Here is a 15086-nt window from a genome sequence, read left to right as displayed (position 1 = left end):
AGTAGGGCATTGGTAATCCCCTCCTTGGGCATTATTGCTGCACTTTAGGTATTCCATTATTTATAATGAAGTTACCTGATTCCTTTCCTAACTGTTATAGCAAATAAAGCAATGAAGGTTTGGTAGTGAAATCCATTCATGATTACTTCGTGGTGGGGAGAGGGTGGGATCTGGGGGGAGGCATATGACTTTGGATGGAGAGGCATATGCCAATGACTCAGAAGCAGTAATCACTATTAGGGTTGCCACTGGGCAACTGGTCGGCAGGGGGAAGCCCTGCCCCCAAGCCTGACCGCTGATAGCCACCCTTCTCTCTCCCCTCTTGCAAGATTTAAAGGGCCCTTAAATTGACTGGAGGGCCCTTTAAATCTTACAGGAGGGAGGGAGAGGGGCATGCGCCACCCCCCCCAATTCTTCTCAAAAGTATTTAAAGGATCCCTTTAAATGCTTTTGAAGTGGGGGGATGCACTCATGGCTTGGAGTTCACACGCGTAGCCTCCCCTGCTTCTTTCCCAAAGCATTTAAAGGATCCCTTTAAAAGCTTTGGGGAATAAGTGGGGGGGGGGCACGCCTACAATCCAAGTGTGAATTCGTGGCTTGGAGTGCAGGCATCAGTCCCCAGTGTGATGATATCACTTCTGCATGAGGTCATCACATTGATGCTGGATAATGGGACTCAGAGGGACTTGATAACCCTAACCAAAATGCATATTTAAATGCAATCCATGCAGAAGAGCAGCCAAAGAACTATGCTAGAAAACCTTAACAAAATATTTTAGTTAAGGTACATCTTTATTAAAAATGCAGCCTTATAAAGCCTATAAACAGGCTATAAAACCCTCAATGAATATGCAGAGTGTAAACTACATAAATTATTCAAACTTTCTGGTTCATTGTCCCAACACTTTAAAGTCAATAATTTTGTTGTTGTGAAATTTCATCAAGATGACTTGGAATATTATGAAACTTGCTGTTCTGCAGCCAGACAGACAGCACTTAATGCCTACCAGGCAAAATATTTGGGACATTAACTACAAAAACACTCATCTGGTAATAATAATCTCATTGCTTAAACCAAAAATATTGACTTGAGCAAAACAGCAGAAACATTATTTAGGGTTGCCAGTCAGCCAGAAAAAAAAATGGCCCAGGCGTTCTTTTTTACTCTGACCACAGATGCCCAGAAATATGCATATCACACCATCCTGTGCACATGACATTTGAAATGGCTGTACACTTCACTTGGCTGTTTTCTGAATCATGAACCACCCTGCTGGGGCATTGAGAGAAAAAGTCAGCTATGGTCAGATCACAGGAGGCTTTTGCAAAGGAGGTGGGTGGGTGGGCTTCAAGGAAGCATCCTGAGTCTTGTTGCCCTAAGTCTCGTTGCCTGTGCCCAGTGTGATCTTATAAGTCGTTTCTGCATGCATTTTTCCAAGCCCATATCTGGACTCATTTTCTTCAGTCCATTCTGCCCATTGTAAGGTTATCTCTTGCACTATGATTATAACACAGCTGTAGTTTAGATGTTATTGTGATCTTTGATGATAGCATTGCTGGTAACAGGAGATAAGTAAGCACATGTAGAAGCTACACACAAGAACAGACCACTTTCTGTGGCCTCTGCCTCCAGGTATAAAAGTTTCACCTTGGGATCTAACACTTGTACCAGAACTTTATTTTAAGAGTTGGCAACCCTTAACACTTGTTAAGAATTGTTCTCATTCTTCTGAAATCAGTTGGTGTTTACTTGTAAAGAAGTTTCTACCTCTCAAATATGATAGAGACATCCAGGCACTTTGAAGCAAGGTATTCTTTAGGCAACCTTAAACATATGCTCTCATCTAGGGGCTAATAAGGAGGAATTGCTCCCAGGCAAACAGATGCTGATTTAAAGCCCCTGATTTACATAATCTGTGGTGCAAATGCTGTTGTTGGGGGCTTTGTTGTTATTATTATTATTAGTAGTAGTAGTAGTAGTATTAATTTACTTCATTTCTCCCCAGTGGAGACCCAAAACAAGTCACATTATTCTCTTCTCCAGTTAATTCTCATAACAACCCTGTGAAGTAGATTAAATTGAGAGCATGTGACTGTCCCGAGGTCACCGGAAAGCATCCATGGCAGAGTGGAGATTTGAATTTAGGTCTCCCAGATCCTAATCCAACGCTCTAACTGCTACATTACAGTGGCTGTCTTACTAGAAAATACAAATGGATAATTCTTTGGGAAAAACAGGTGAGGGAGTCCACCCATATCTATTCTAAGTCTAGCTGTTTAAAAATTAATGTGTATTACACATGTGGTGAGCAGTAAGTTCTTTCTCTTTGCACTTAGAAGCCTCCTGCTTGTTTTGCAAACTCTGTTGTTATTTGGACCCATTCATCAGCCACAGTGACTGAGTCAGTATTCTCTTCTATTTCCTGTTCCTAGAATCAATAATTCAGGGTTATGTGAAAGAAAGCTGAGAAATTATCACTTGTCTTTGCAAAAGGAACTGTTTGTATCTTGTTGTGGAAGCATCAGAATCATTGTTTTTGTATGCCATTGATTATCACACTTTTTCAGGTCTCCTTGTTTTTAAACAGTTGTTCAGTGAATTGGCACATGCTCAGAGATCCTATTATTTCTTACATTGCAGAGTTCAGCCATCATACTGAAAAGGGATTCTTTGGCAGGAATTATTTGAATTAAAGTGTAGGGCTGGGGAAAAGGGGTGTCCCACTTGCACCTGCAAATCCTGTTTTAAACAAGTCTAATATATTGTGTAATATGAGGCCACTTTGGGGGGAAAAGACTTTTATACTTGATCATTGATGAAGGGGAGAACAAAATTGTTCATTAAGAATCGCCTGAGGTTTAAAACATAATGCCAAATATCTTCTCTCTGTGTGTGTAAAGTGCCATCAAGTCACAGCCGACCTATGGCGACCCCAGCAAGGGGGTTTCAAGGCAAGTGAGAAGCAGAGGTGGCTTTCCATTGCCTTCCTCTGCAGAGCCTTCCTTGGTGACTTCCCTCCAGAGTACTGACCCTGCTTAGCTTCTGAGATCTGATGAGATCAGGCTATAGCATGCTGCCTTCTCTCCACAAATATCTTCTACCTTATTTTAAACCAGAGGTGTCAAACATGCAACCCAAGGGTCGGATTAGGCCCTCGGAGGATCCCAATCTGGCTCTCAAGGACGTGGTTGTTTTCTGTTTCCTTCTAGTTTTGCTGCTTCTGCTGCATCACAGCTTGCTTTACCAGTCTCTCTCAGTCGCACAGAAGAGATAGATAGGCAAGCCTCTCCTGTGTGATTGAGAAAGTCTGGTAAAGAACTGGCTGAGGCTCCTCCCCCTCCTCCTCTCAGGGGGAGGGAGGGAGGGAACAGCCAGAGCTTGCTTCCTGGCCAGGCCACAGGAGACAAAGGGAAGCCTTTCTTTCCTTCCATTGGCTGAGGCTCCTCCCTGAAGGGAGGGAGGGAGGGAACAAGGGAGAGCTTGCTTTGCTGGACTGCCTCAGTCACATGGAAGACAATGTGAACTGTTTAGAGGAGGAATAACAACAAGCCAGTGGGGTGGGTTAGGCTGAGAGTGTGTATCCAGACCAAGTTCACCAGCACATTTCCTTTGTAGGAAGTTGTAGTTATTTCTCTGGAGAAGACTATAGTTTTGTAGACAAACACATGGCCCACAGTCTGTGTCAGGATGCCTTCTCATGTTCTTGACCAGCACATGAAGTAACTTATGTACAAAAGCTCGCAATGCCCAGCCATTTCATGTTTTTCCCTAGGTCCTAAGCTTAGAACACTGAGCATGTGATCTCTGTAATGAATGGAAATAAATCAAAAGTAGGCATGTAGCTTACAGATACACACCTGAACATAATACTCAAGATTGCTACAGCACAGACATTTCAATGCAATAATTCAGAGCAAGAGGTGTCAGTTATCAGAGACTGTTAAATAGAAAAAATATTCCAAGAGTGCTAGTGTTTTAAGCATGTTTTATTTAAAGTTTAAAAAATCTTTAATTGTGTTTGTCTGTGTCCTGTATAAAGTTTATATCTCCACTACCTGGGATTACTTTTTACGACACACATGGCCCAGCCCAATAAGGTCTCATTTATGTCAGATCCGGCCCTTATAACAAATGAGTTCGACACCTGTTTTAAACCTTCAAGCCCAGAATAGCTGCGTTTCACTCTTTGTTTTAAGAATCTGAGATTTAAAAGATTCTTTCTTCACTTTTGTTTGGAAGTCCATGTATGTTGACCAAGCAAGCTAATGTAATTTTCTTCTGGTCTAGTAAATTCTGTGCATTTATTTACGTGCCTAATCTAAAGGACTTGAGGGTGGTTGCTGCATAATCTTATTGAGGATACAGCTCAACTGTTTCTAAATGGATGATTTCATTCTACTGCAAAGCCTAGGAATATTAAATATCTTAAGAAAATGGATTGGATCCAGAAATGGAATGAGTCTTTCTGTGTGTGGGAGGGCACTTTAGAACAAATCCATGGTAAATTATATGTTTTCATAATGTATATTATATAGCATTGTGCTTGTAAAGTGCAGTCAATTGCAGCCAACTTATGGCAACCCCAACAAGGGGTTTTCAAGGCAAGTGGCAAGAGGTCATTTGCCATTGCTGCCTTCTGCAGAGCCTTCCTTGGTGATCTCCCTTGCAAGTACTGACCTTGCTTAGCTTCCATAATCTGACAAGATCAGGCTATAGCGTTCTGGCTTCCCTCCCACTATATCATATTAGTTGCTACTTTTTAGTATTTCATCAAGATTTGTTTTATTTTATCTAGTGGCCATAACAATGGCCAATCCTTAGCAGAGCATGGTCCTGTAGAATAAAATATCACAGATCAACTATGTGGTTACCTGCAAGTTTTAGGTGACACCTTGTGGAAACAAGGACAAAGGTAACATTGTTTGAATAATTTCGTTCTTTGCAAGTAAGAGTTCAGATAATCCAGACATAATACAGTTTGCCATTGAAAAGTTTATGCTTACCATATTTATACCTCACTTTCACCTTAAACATCAGTATAGCAGATGATGTGTCAGAACCTAGGGAAAATACTAGAGAAAAGCCATGGACAGTCTTGGACAATCACAATGAAATAGTTTATGAAAACAAATTTTTGAAAGTTTATCTTCTGCCATGAGCTTTAAGAAATTAGAGAGAGGTACATTCTCCACCTCCAGAGGAAGTAGAGAAGAGAAGAGAAGAGAAGAGATTGGATTTATACCCCACCCTTCACTTGGAGTCTCAGAGCGGCTTACAAACTCCTTCCCCTTCCCCTCCCCACAACAGACACCCTGTGAGGTGGGTGGGGCTGAGAGAACTCTGACACAAACTGCTCTTTATCAAGGACAGCTGTGCCAGAGCTTGTGACTGACCCAAGGTCACATCAGCAGGTGCAAGTGGAGGAGTGGGGAATCAAACCCAGTTCTCCCAGATTAGAGTCCACACACTTAACCACTACACCAAACCGGCTCTCCTGTACCTGATCTCCTGTACCTGAAAGGGTACAGACTTGGGTGCCTAAAATACAATTTAGAATCTCGCTTTAAGTTTATTCCAGATCTGGCCATAATACTTCAAGTTGTGTGTGTGTATATATGTATCTACCTGTCTATCAAAATAAAATCCAGGAGTATAATTTAATTTTCAGAATTTCAAAATCTGAAATTACTTCTTGTTCCCCATGGAGCCATTGTATCCATATGCTTTCATTACATTAATATGTGTTTTTCAGTTTTCAGAGCTCAAATTAACATTTTTAGGTTAATGTCCTACTATGGGATCTACAGAATATAGAAACAAGAAGGGCTAGAAATCTGTAAAAAGGTAAAGGCTCCCTTGCTCGAAAGCCAGTCGAATCCGACTCTAGGGTTGCGGTGCTCATCCCCGTTTCAAAGCTGAAGAGCCAGCGCTGTCCGAAGACGTTTCCGTGGTCATGTGGCCGGCATGACTAAACTCCAAGGCGCACAGAATGCTGTTACCTTCCCACTGAAGTGGTACCTATTTATCTACTTGCAATTTCTTGCTTTCGAACTGCTAGGTTGGCAGGAGCTGGAACTAGAGACAGGAGCTCACTCCATCATGTGGCACACTCGCGTCTCGAACTGCTGAACTACCGACCTTGCAGTTCAGCGTCTTAACCACTTGAGCCACCACAGCACAAATAAAGGGAGTAGCATCAGGCTGTAATAAACTGAAGATGAGTAGGTAGCGTTATTTCTATAGTCCACAAATAGTGCACTCCACTTCCTGAAGGGTTTTGGACAAAATACTTCAGTATTGGCACCATAATTATGTCATTCTGTATTTTGCTTTATGGCTTGAAGTGTGCCCAGTACTTGTACAGACCTGCACTCTGGTGAACTAATATCCTATATCTGTTCAAATTTTGGAATGCTGGCATTGCCTGCACAATATTATTTGTATGTTCTGGATACCTTGACCTTAGGGGTCTGTCTGTCAGTCGCATCTGGAACCTCCTGCAAAGAAACATAAAAAACAGAAGTGTAAGGAGAAGACTGAGTCTGCACCCAAATCAGGACATGTCAAGGCTTCTAAGGATCTGGAAGCTGATCAGGACATCATGCTGGTCACCACATGTAGCCTCCTTTTTGGATGCGGATGATGACCAACCTAGCATCTCTGTGGGACAACTGGTACCCTCAGAATTGGGACCTCCCTTATCTTGGTAACCAGCCCCCCCCCCCCCCCCCCACGCACTATGTGTCACCATCCTACTTAAATAGATAAGGCTGGACATCATCCTCAGACTTTAGAGGGGCATGACCCAAATGCATGGGGATACATGGATGCCCACTCCACACTGGTTCCATTCTGGGCTCTGTACCATGAGCCTGAAGAAGAGGTCTCCGCAGCATCTCATAGTTCCAAGAGTGCCTTAGACCCATCACCTGAAGATACCGTGGGCGATCCAACCCCAGTATCTTCTAGTGACGACTTCCATCTCTACGGAGAACAAATGCTAAGAATGGCAAAAGCCCTTGACATTGATGTTTCCACTTCAGATAACCATCCAAAGGACAGAATTTTGAGCTGTCTCTACTCCAGTACTCAAGGGATAGTTGCATTTCCGATCTGGAAGGTCTTTCTGACCTCATAGTTCCCATCTGGCAGAAACCAACCTCCATTCAGGCTACACCTCATAAGACTGAAAATGTATACAGAGTAAAGCAGGAATCCTGTGAGTTTCTATCCATGCACTGTCTTCATTAGTTACAGAAGACATGCAGGCACACCAACAGCCTGGCCAGCATTCATCCCCAGCTGGACAGGAGAAGCCGCCATCTGGATGCTTTGGGAAGAAAGTTTTATGCTTCCTCTACTCTGTTTTTCAGTAGCAAATTATCAAGTGATTATGGGAGGCTACCAGCTTTTCCTCTGGGAGAGTATTTCCCAGTACCAGGACAAATTGCCTGATGAATCCAAGTCCCCGACTAACATATCCAGTCTGAGGCAAATTCTCAAAACAGGAGATTAATGCGGGCAGACATGCTGCTGATGTATCAGCCAGATCGATGGCCTCTACCATATTCCTCAGGAGGCTTTCATGACAGCACAACACTGCTCTTCCTTTGGAGACTCACTGTAAAGTTGTGGATCTTCCCTTTGAAGGGTCAACTTTTTTCACAGTCCATGGATGAATTCCTCTCCAATATGAAGAAGAACCGTCAGCCAGATTGCTGAGTGTGTTTTCCTCAGCTCCAGCCCAGAGGCAACGTTTCTCCCAAAGGTAACACGGCTTTGCTACCACTTTCTACAGGGGTCAGAGACAGCACCACCAGCCGTTAATCTTGGATCCTCAATGCCCTTTACAATTTTCCCCCTATTCAAAAAGAAAGGGTACCTCATGGCCGAGGCCTACTCAACAGAACCCCCAGAGGGATCAGGGGCAACAGCAAGCAAAGTTCAGACTATCTGCCCCAGTAGTTGCAGATGAATTGGAGAGGAGACAACTGAAAGGTTGATATGATAACCATCTTCAAGTACATGAAGGGCTGTCATATAGAGGATGGTGTTTTCTGAGTTGTTTTCTGTAGCCCCAGAAGGTCGGACCAGAACCAACGGATTGAAATTAAATCAAAAGAGTTTTCAGCTAAACATTAGGAAGAACTTCCTGACAGTTAGAGTGGTTCCTCAGTGGAACAGGCTTCTTTGAGAGGTAGTAGGCTCTCCATCTTTGGAGGTTTTTCAGCAGAGGCTAGATGGCCATTCTAACAGCAATGCTGATTCTGTGGACTTAGGAAGATTGTGAGAGGGAGGGTTGCCACAATGCTTAGTTCTTGTGGCCCTTTCTTACACACCCAGGGAAATGCCAATCACCACTTTGGGGGCAGGAAGCAGTTTTCTCCAGGCCAGTTTTGCCAGGGATCTTGGAGGGTTTTTTGCCATCTTCTGGACATGGAGCAGGGGTCATTGGGGATGTGGAGGGAGGTAGTTCCTGCATTGTGCAGGGGGGTTGGACTAGATGACCCTGGAGGTCATTCCATTTCTATGATTCTATGACCCTAACAAACATCCCCCAAGACACTGTTTTTCGATACCTAGGGTGGTGGTTAGGTCTTTGCAGTGGTGGCTAGATGATGTTAACTTGTTCTCAGGGATCTAATTTGAGTTCTGCGTTCCCCAGGTTACTCTGACTGCGGATGCTTTGCTATTGGGTTGGGGTACCGGCTGGGAAGTTTTTTCGGTGCAATGTTGGTGGTCTTTAATGCAGAATATACCCCATATTATAACCTGGAACTTTATGCAATAAGATTTGCCCTTACCTCCTTTTCAGATGTGTACAGAGGCAAGAGGGTGCTGATCCAAATGGACAACACCTCAACAGTGTATTATTTCAACAAACAAGGAGGCATGGGTTCCCAGAGGTTTTGTTTAGAGGCAATAGCAGCTTGGGAAATAGCAATGAACATTGGAGCCCTTCCCAGGGCCATCCACATAGCGGGGACTTTGAATGCAGAAGCAGACAACCTGAGCAGAGTCCAGCTATGGTTGGTCTATCCAACACAGATACATCAAGGCAATTTTCAGTACCTGGGGGTATCCTCAGGTGGACCTGTTTGCCACAGCCAAGTCCAAGAAAGCACCAGAATTCTGCTCCTTAGCGGGCAGCGATCCCTGGTAGACACATTCCAAATCCCTTGGTCAGGCATACTCTTTTATGCATTCCCTCCCTTCCATTTCCTAAACAAGGTTATAGGGAAGTGTCAGTGAACAACAGTTACAGGTAAATGCAACTGGTTTTTGGCAGGGATGTCAGCTTGAGCATTACAGCAAAAATTGTGCTGGTGCTAGCATATTTTCATATGTGAGGGTACTTTTGAAGGAACAGATTGTGAAGAACTCACGTGTAATTTTTCATCCTCAAAGGTGACACAACACACCTACAAGGCATATTGTTGCTGTAATCTATTCATAAATGCTTCATGTGTTACTTCATAAGAGGAGGACAGCTTCATATATTGTTTTGGAAGTTGAGTCCTATTAGGGTTGCCAACTCCAGGTTGGGAAATACCGGGAGATTTTTGGAGTATGAAATGTCAGATATACTTATCATCAAAGAGATATTACAAAAATAATCCTGCCCCAGGCTCAAACACTCCTAAGTGTGAACTTGGGAGCCTTGCTGATGTTCTGCAAAGCATGGGTGTTCTGGAGCTGTCAGGGCAACATGTGCTAACAGCAGCAGTACCTTCTCTTCTTTCTTGATGGTGCTGTGTTTATAGAAAGAGAAATAAATAGGAAATCTCTCTGTTTGTTTGGAAACTGTATATTTCTCCTCTCCAGAAAACCTGCTTAAGATGGCTTACAGAATTAAACATGATAAAATCATAAAACATGAAAATCATTTTAAAAGGCAACAGCCATTAAACGCCTGTAGTTGTGTGTGTGTGTGTATATATATACACACATGTACCCGTACTTTTTTATGTTACTGCTTTGTGTCAGTGGTACATGTGGCTGATCTTTTCAATCACAGTATCTCTATATATTATAAAGTTGATTTGGGGTGGCCCCTGGCCTATGGGGTCGCAAGAATAAATGCTCTCCCTCAGCCATTGGCCTGCCAGCTGCTGCTCAAGGGTACTGGCATACCATTGGCTGGGGGGGGGAACGAGCCTAGCTGCCTTGACCCTTGCGTGGCTGGAATGGGCGGCGAGTGGCCGGTAGGGAGACGGATGAAGCCAACTGAATTGGACAGCCAGCCCTTCGCTCGCTCACCTTTCCCCCCAAGCCTACTCAGGCTCCCACTCACCCGCCGCCGTGCCTGGCCGCACAGACACCTCCAGCCGCCCCAACCCACCTTTCCCCCCTCAACCTCCATTCACGTCCCTGGCTAGCCTACAAGCAGGCAGGGGCTGCAGGGAGCTGCGTGCTGCTTCCCTGCCCCACCGCGGCCTGGACCAGGGAAGCCGCGGGCCCTGCTTGGGGGGGGGATTTCACCCTCCAACGGCGCCGTTCCCTGCGCCCCCACTGTCCCTGGCCTCCCAGCGTGCCCCCACAGAGATCGGTGACGGGGGGGAGACAGCCGCACTGCGCTACCCTGAGCCGCAATGCCCTGGCCCAGGGAGGCCGCGGGCCCTACTGGCCAGGTGGGTTCAAACACCGCCACTGTTCTCTGCACTGGCCCCAGCCTTGTTGGGCCACCAGCGCCCCCCACTAAACTCGGGGAGGGGGAGATGCCCACGGGAAACCCGAGCTAGCCTATGGGAGGAGAGGCGGTTTACACCCCCTCCCCTTACCTCTCAGAGCTGGCTTCCTCGCCCACCCCACGGCCATGGGGAAGCCGAGCAGGCCCGTGGGAAGAGAGGCGGCTTAAACCCCCTCCCCTTCCCTCTCAGAGCCAGGTTCCCTGCGGGCGGGGGCCACCAGTGGCGGGGGGGAGAGATGAGGACTGCGGCCACACGGCCAATCTAGCGGCCGTTGCATTTACAGCTGCAACGGGCCTTCTTCCTAGTTTTTAATAAAGTCTTAGCCATGGTAATGAAATGAAAATTGTTTTAACATTTGAACTATTAAATAGAAATATTACTTTAAGCTCTGTATCTATAACAAGGAGAGAGAGCCTATAACTCAGTGCCAGTCAGTTATGAGACTACTCCAGTCCAAAATGACTTACTGTTGCACATGAACATCAATAAAATGAGATATTATACATGCTCAAGACTCTAGGAATTGATGGTCTGGCTGCAGAATGTACAGCCTGCAAAGTGGCCCTATTGAAATTGCTTATGATTGCCATCTATCCAGCTGATGGAGCTAACAGAAAGTTGTGTTGCCATTTTAATTAAATAGTTAAATTTTTAATATCTTATATTGATTATACTGTAAGTGTAATTTTATTGATTATATTGTAAATGAAATTATGGTGTTACCCACCCTGAGCCCGCATGCGGGAATGGGCGGGATACAAATGCGAAGAGAGAGAGAGAGAGATTCAGCTGAACTGCCAGTATTCTTATGAATATTAGAATAAAATATTATGTCCCTAACATCTGCCTCAGCATTTACTGTAGTGCTGTTGGGCCATTCTGCTCATCACTGTACTAAACAGCAAATGGTTAGGGGCCCAAATACCGAGGACACAGTGCCAGAACTGCTTTGTCTGAAAGACTTACAGGTCAGCATTCTCTGGATACTTCAGGTGTTGTAAGGTTGAGAGATGGATATCTCTCCCCAGTTGCTGTCTAGAATTACCAAGAATTCCCAGCTAGTTGAGGGATACATCACCTACCTTATACACTGAATTTTTCCATATGTCCTCTCAAAATATAGTGCACATTCATCAATTATTCCTAATACAGCCACCTTTTTTAAAATTCACCCCTGGTCCTCAATGTATACATTAAAAAGACTAACTGGTTAGTGTGTAAGTCACTGGGTAAGTAAGAAAAGTCCCTCCACAATGATGCTTCATGACCTGCCACATATTGTTTTGGGGTTCATGACCATATAAGAAGTTGGCAGAGAAGGGGTGTAGGCACAGGACCACTGCTCCTTTTGTACCTTGGCAAAATAAATTCACATGGGTCTTTACATCCAGTTTGATTTCAAGCAACCACACTTCAACATGCACATTAGAGAGACACATAAGTGTAAGACATGGACACCATAAAGAAAGCAGTCATGCAAGATACATAGCCAAAGAATAACAACGAAGTCAGTGATGGTTTTGAAACAGTGGACTATGGAATAGGAAGCTAAATGGCAAAATAATCCAGCAAACACTAATCTCAGTTTTGATTAAATCCAAGAGAATTTATCTATCCCTGTATCCCACAAAAATGATAAATGATGTTGGAACAGGAATAAAAAGCATATATTTTTCATTCAGAGAATTATGTAATTAACATTCCTTGCCATAGTCCACTAGGATATGAGAAAATGTCACAATACATATTGACTTGGTATCTGAAGAAGTAAGTGTACATGCACACAAAGGCTTATACCCAGGATTAAATTTTGTTGGTCTTAAAGGTGCCACTGGACTCAAACTTTGTTCTATGTCTGGTAATGTATAATATATGCATTACTCTAATTGAAAATGAAATACTTTTCCTTTTTAATTTCAGAATGCTGCTGGGGGTGGGGATGTGAGTTGCTAATCTGTGTGGACTTTCTCTCCAAATTTCTAGTTCTTGAAACTGTTTGTTTTCATTGCAAGCAAATATTTTCAGACTTTTGCTTACCTAGGGAAATGGAATAGTTGTTTCATTAAGTTGCAGTAGACTAAAGAAAAATCATAGGGTTTGACGGTGTGCCTCTCAGGATCAAAATATAAATTTTCTTTGTTTTCCATTTGAATAAAATGTTCGTGAATATTCACCCCACAAAGCTGGGAAATAACTCACTCACAGTTTGGTGTAGTGGTTAAGTGTGCGGACTCTAATCTGGGAGAACCAGGTTTGATTCCCCACTCCTCCACTTGCACCTGCTGATGTGATCTTGGGTCAGTCACAAGCTCTGGCACAGCTGTCCTTGAAAAAGAGCAGTTTGTGTCAGAGTTCTCTCAGCCCCACCCACCTCACAGGGTGTCTGTTGTGGGGAGGGGAAGGGAAAGGAGTTTGTAAGCCGCTCTGAGACTCCCAAGTGAAGGGCGGGGTATAAATCCAATCTCTTCTCTCTTCTTCCTCTTCTACTATATGAATATTCTAGTTTGCCTGTTTAGTCAGTTGCCTTAGGAAGAAAGGGAAGTGGATGAAGCCTCTGATGTTAGAGATCTTGACGGTGTTACCACCTGTGACTGAAGTAAAAGTTGGAGTTGAGGGGTGTGTTCGTTTTGGAATGCTGATTGTGTAAACAGGCCCATAAACTGTATTTTATGCAATCTAATTCACATTTTGGACAAAGTGAGTGGCGTGTACTAAGAGCTATTAGAAATGAAATATTCCTGTACTATATGGACTTCATATTTTTGACTGTTTTTAAAAAAATTCACCTGCCTAGTGCAAATGCTTACTCTAGAATGCCAGCTTTTTATAAAGTGAAGGGATAAGGAGCACGTGGATCAGTGCTGTATTTTTAAATCTTTGTGCTATGTCTTGTTTCTGAAATGCATGTGTAAATCACTTCTTTTCTTTGGAATTTAGATGAAATATGATGTGTGTTTAATATTCCTTGCTTGCAAATAGCAAAAGCAATTCAGCAAGTTTATTTTTGGCAGTCCTTGGAAAAAATCCCCCCTCCGCTTTGCCTTCCCCCATCTTTCTCCACTGTTCCACAGGGATTTGATTAATAGAGGAAAATACATACTATCCTCCAGCTGGTTTCATTTTTTACTGTCTCCATAAACTGACACTGCTGATGTGGCAGTTCCTGTAATGGTAGTGTTGTCTTATCAGCCTTTGCGCTGTGGTAATTCATTTAATAATGTGGAATCTGGGGTGTTTGTTTGTATTGAACAGATTGTCTCCCGGCTCCGACGTCTACGTCACGGTTTCATCCATGGCCTTAGCAAGATCGCAGCAGTGCCGTAATTCCCCCAGCAACTTGTCATCCTCTAGTGAAACTGGCTCCGGTGGGGGCACCTACAGGCAAAAATCTATGCCTGAAGGGTAGGCCCTTTTCATGTTTCTTTCTTTCTTTATGCTTTGTTTTTTGAGTGCTGCTTTGGGGAGAATGAAGGAATTAAATGAATTCTTCCTTAGACCCTTACCAAACATTCTTAAATTGAATAATTACTACTGCCACAGACTTCTATGAAACTACTTCACTGTCCTTTGGTATCCTGGTAGAAGCTGAGGTCTTGTGCTGTTACAATAAATTGGCATCCTGTCAGCCTTAGCTGAGGTACGACTTTATGACTTTCCCACACATGCTAGCATTTGGATGCTATTTCAGATACCTGCCTGCATACTGGGGCTGCAGTGTTTTTTTTAATAGACCCCGGAAGGGATTTTTTATTGTATTTTTATTCATACTACAAACTATAACAGAAAAGGGGAGGGGTACTACATTTAAGGGGATAAAGAAAGATACCCACTACTGACTAAAATCCCAAGAGAGGAGATCTTCTGACCACCTTAAACAAATGTTTAGTCTCCCTCCCGTTAATCTTACTATAAACTGAGTCAAATAAAGCATTGACTTTTCCAAATCTAAGTTTCACTGCCATACAGAAACCCCCCAAAGCATCTACACATTTTTTTAAAGGCACAATTCAGAGTCCTTCAGCCTTTACTTCTCTTTCACTAATCTCTTCCATAATTTATAAGGACATTTAGGGGCTGCCGCCCCTTCCCTTGAAAGAGAGTCCTCCCCGGAAGATTCCGAGTCCAGCTCGCCATTGGACTTGCTGTCCGTCCCTTTTCTTCTTTCTTCCTCTGGCTCACCCAACTGGACTCTTAAAAATTCCTGTGCTTTCTGAACAGAGTCAGTCTTTTCTTTTTTATCCTTGATCTTGAAGGTTACGGCTTCTGGAATTAACCATCTATATCCAATTGCGTTTGTCTGAAGGAAAAGAATTAGATCTTTATATTTCTTTCTCCTTTGTCTTATTTTAAATGGAATGTCTTTCAATGTTCTGATTATAGTCTCCCCCACTTTC

General features: G+C 43.5%; 1 protein-coding gene across 4 annotated transcripts in view; it reads left to right on the top strand.

Annotated features, from left to right (window-relative positions):
• The window catches only part of SIPA1L1 (signal-induced proliferation-associated 1 like 1), an 84626-nt gene that overhangs the window by 30173 nt on the left and 39367 nt on the right, over positions 1-15086 (top strand). Inside the window, exon 10 of one of the 4 annotated variants that reach the window (XM_015420075.1) lies at positions 13945-14094. The exons of the other annotated variants lie outside the window; for them this stretch is intronic. Within the exon in view, the coding sequence (XP_015275561.1) occupies positions 13945-14094 (150 nt within the window). The remainder of the gene's footprint in view (positions 1-13944; positions 14095-15086) is intronic. 4 annotated transcript variants of the gene reach the window in all.

Source organism: Gekko japonicus, unplaced genomic scaffold (assembly GCF_001447785.1).
Source record: "Gekko japonicus isolate JY-2015 unplaced genomic scaffold, Gekko_japonicus_V1.1 scaffold27, whole genome shotgun sequence".
Classification (NCBI taxonomy): domain Eukaryota; kingdom Metazoa; phylum Chordata; class Lepidosauria; order Squamata; family Gekkonidae; genus Gekko; species Gekko japonicus.
Note: the sequence above shows the minus strand (reverse complement) of the source record. Positions and strands in the feature narration are given on the sequence as shown.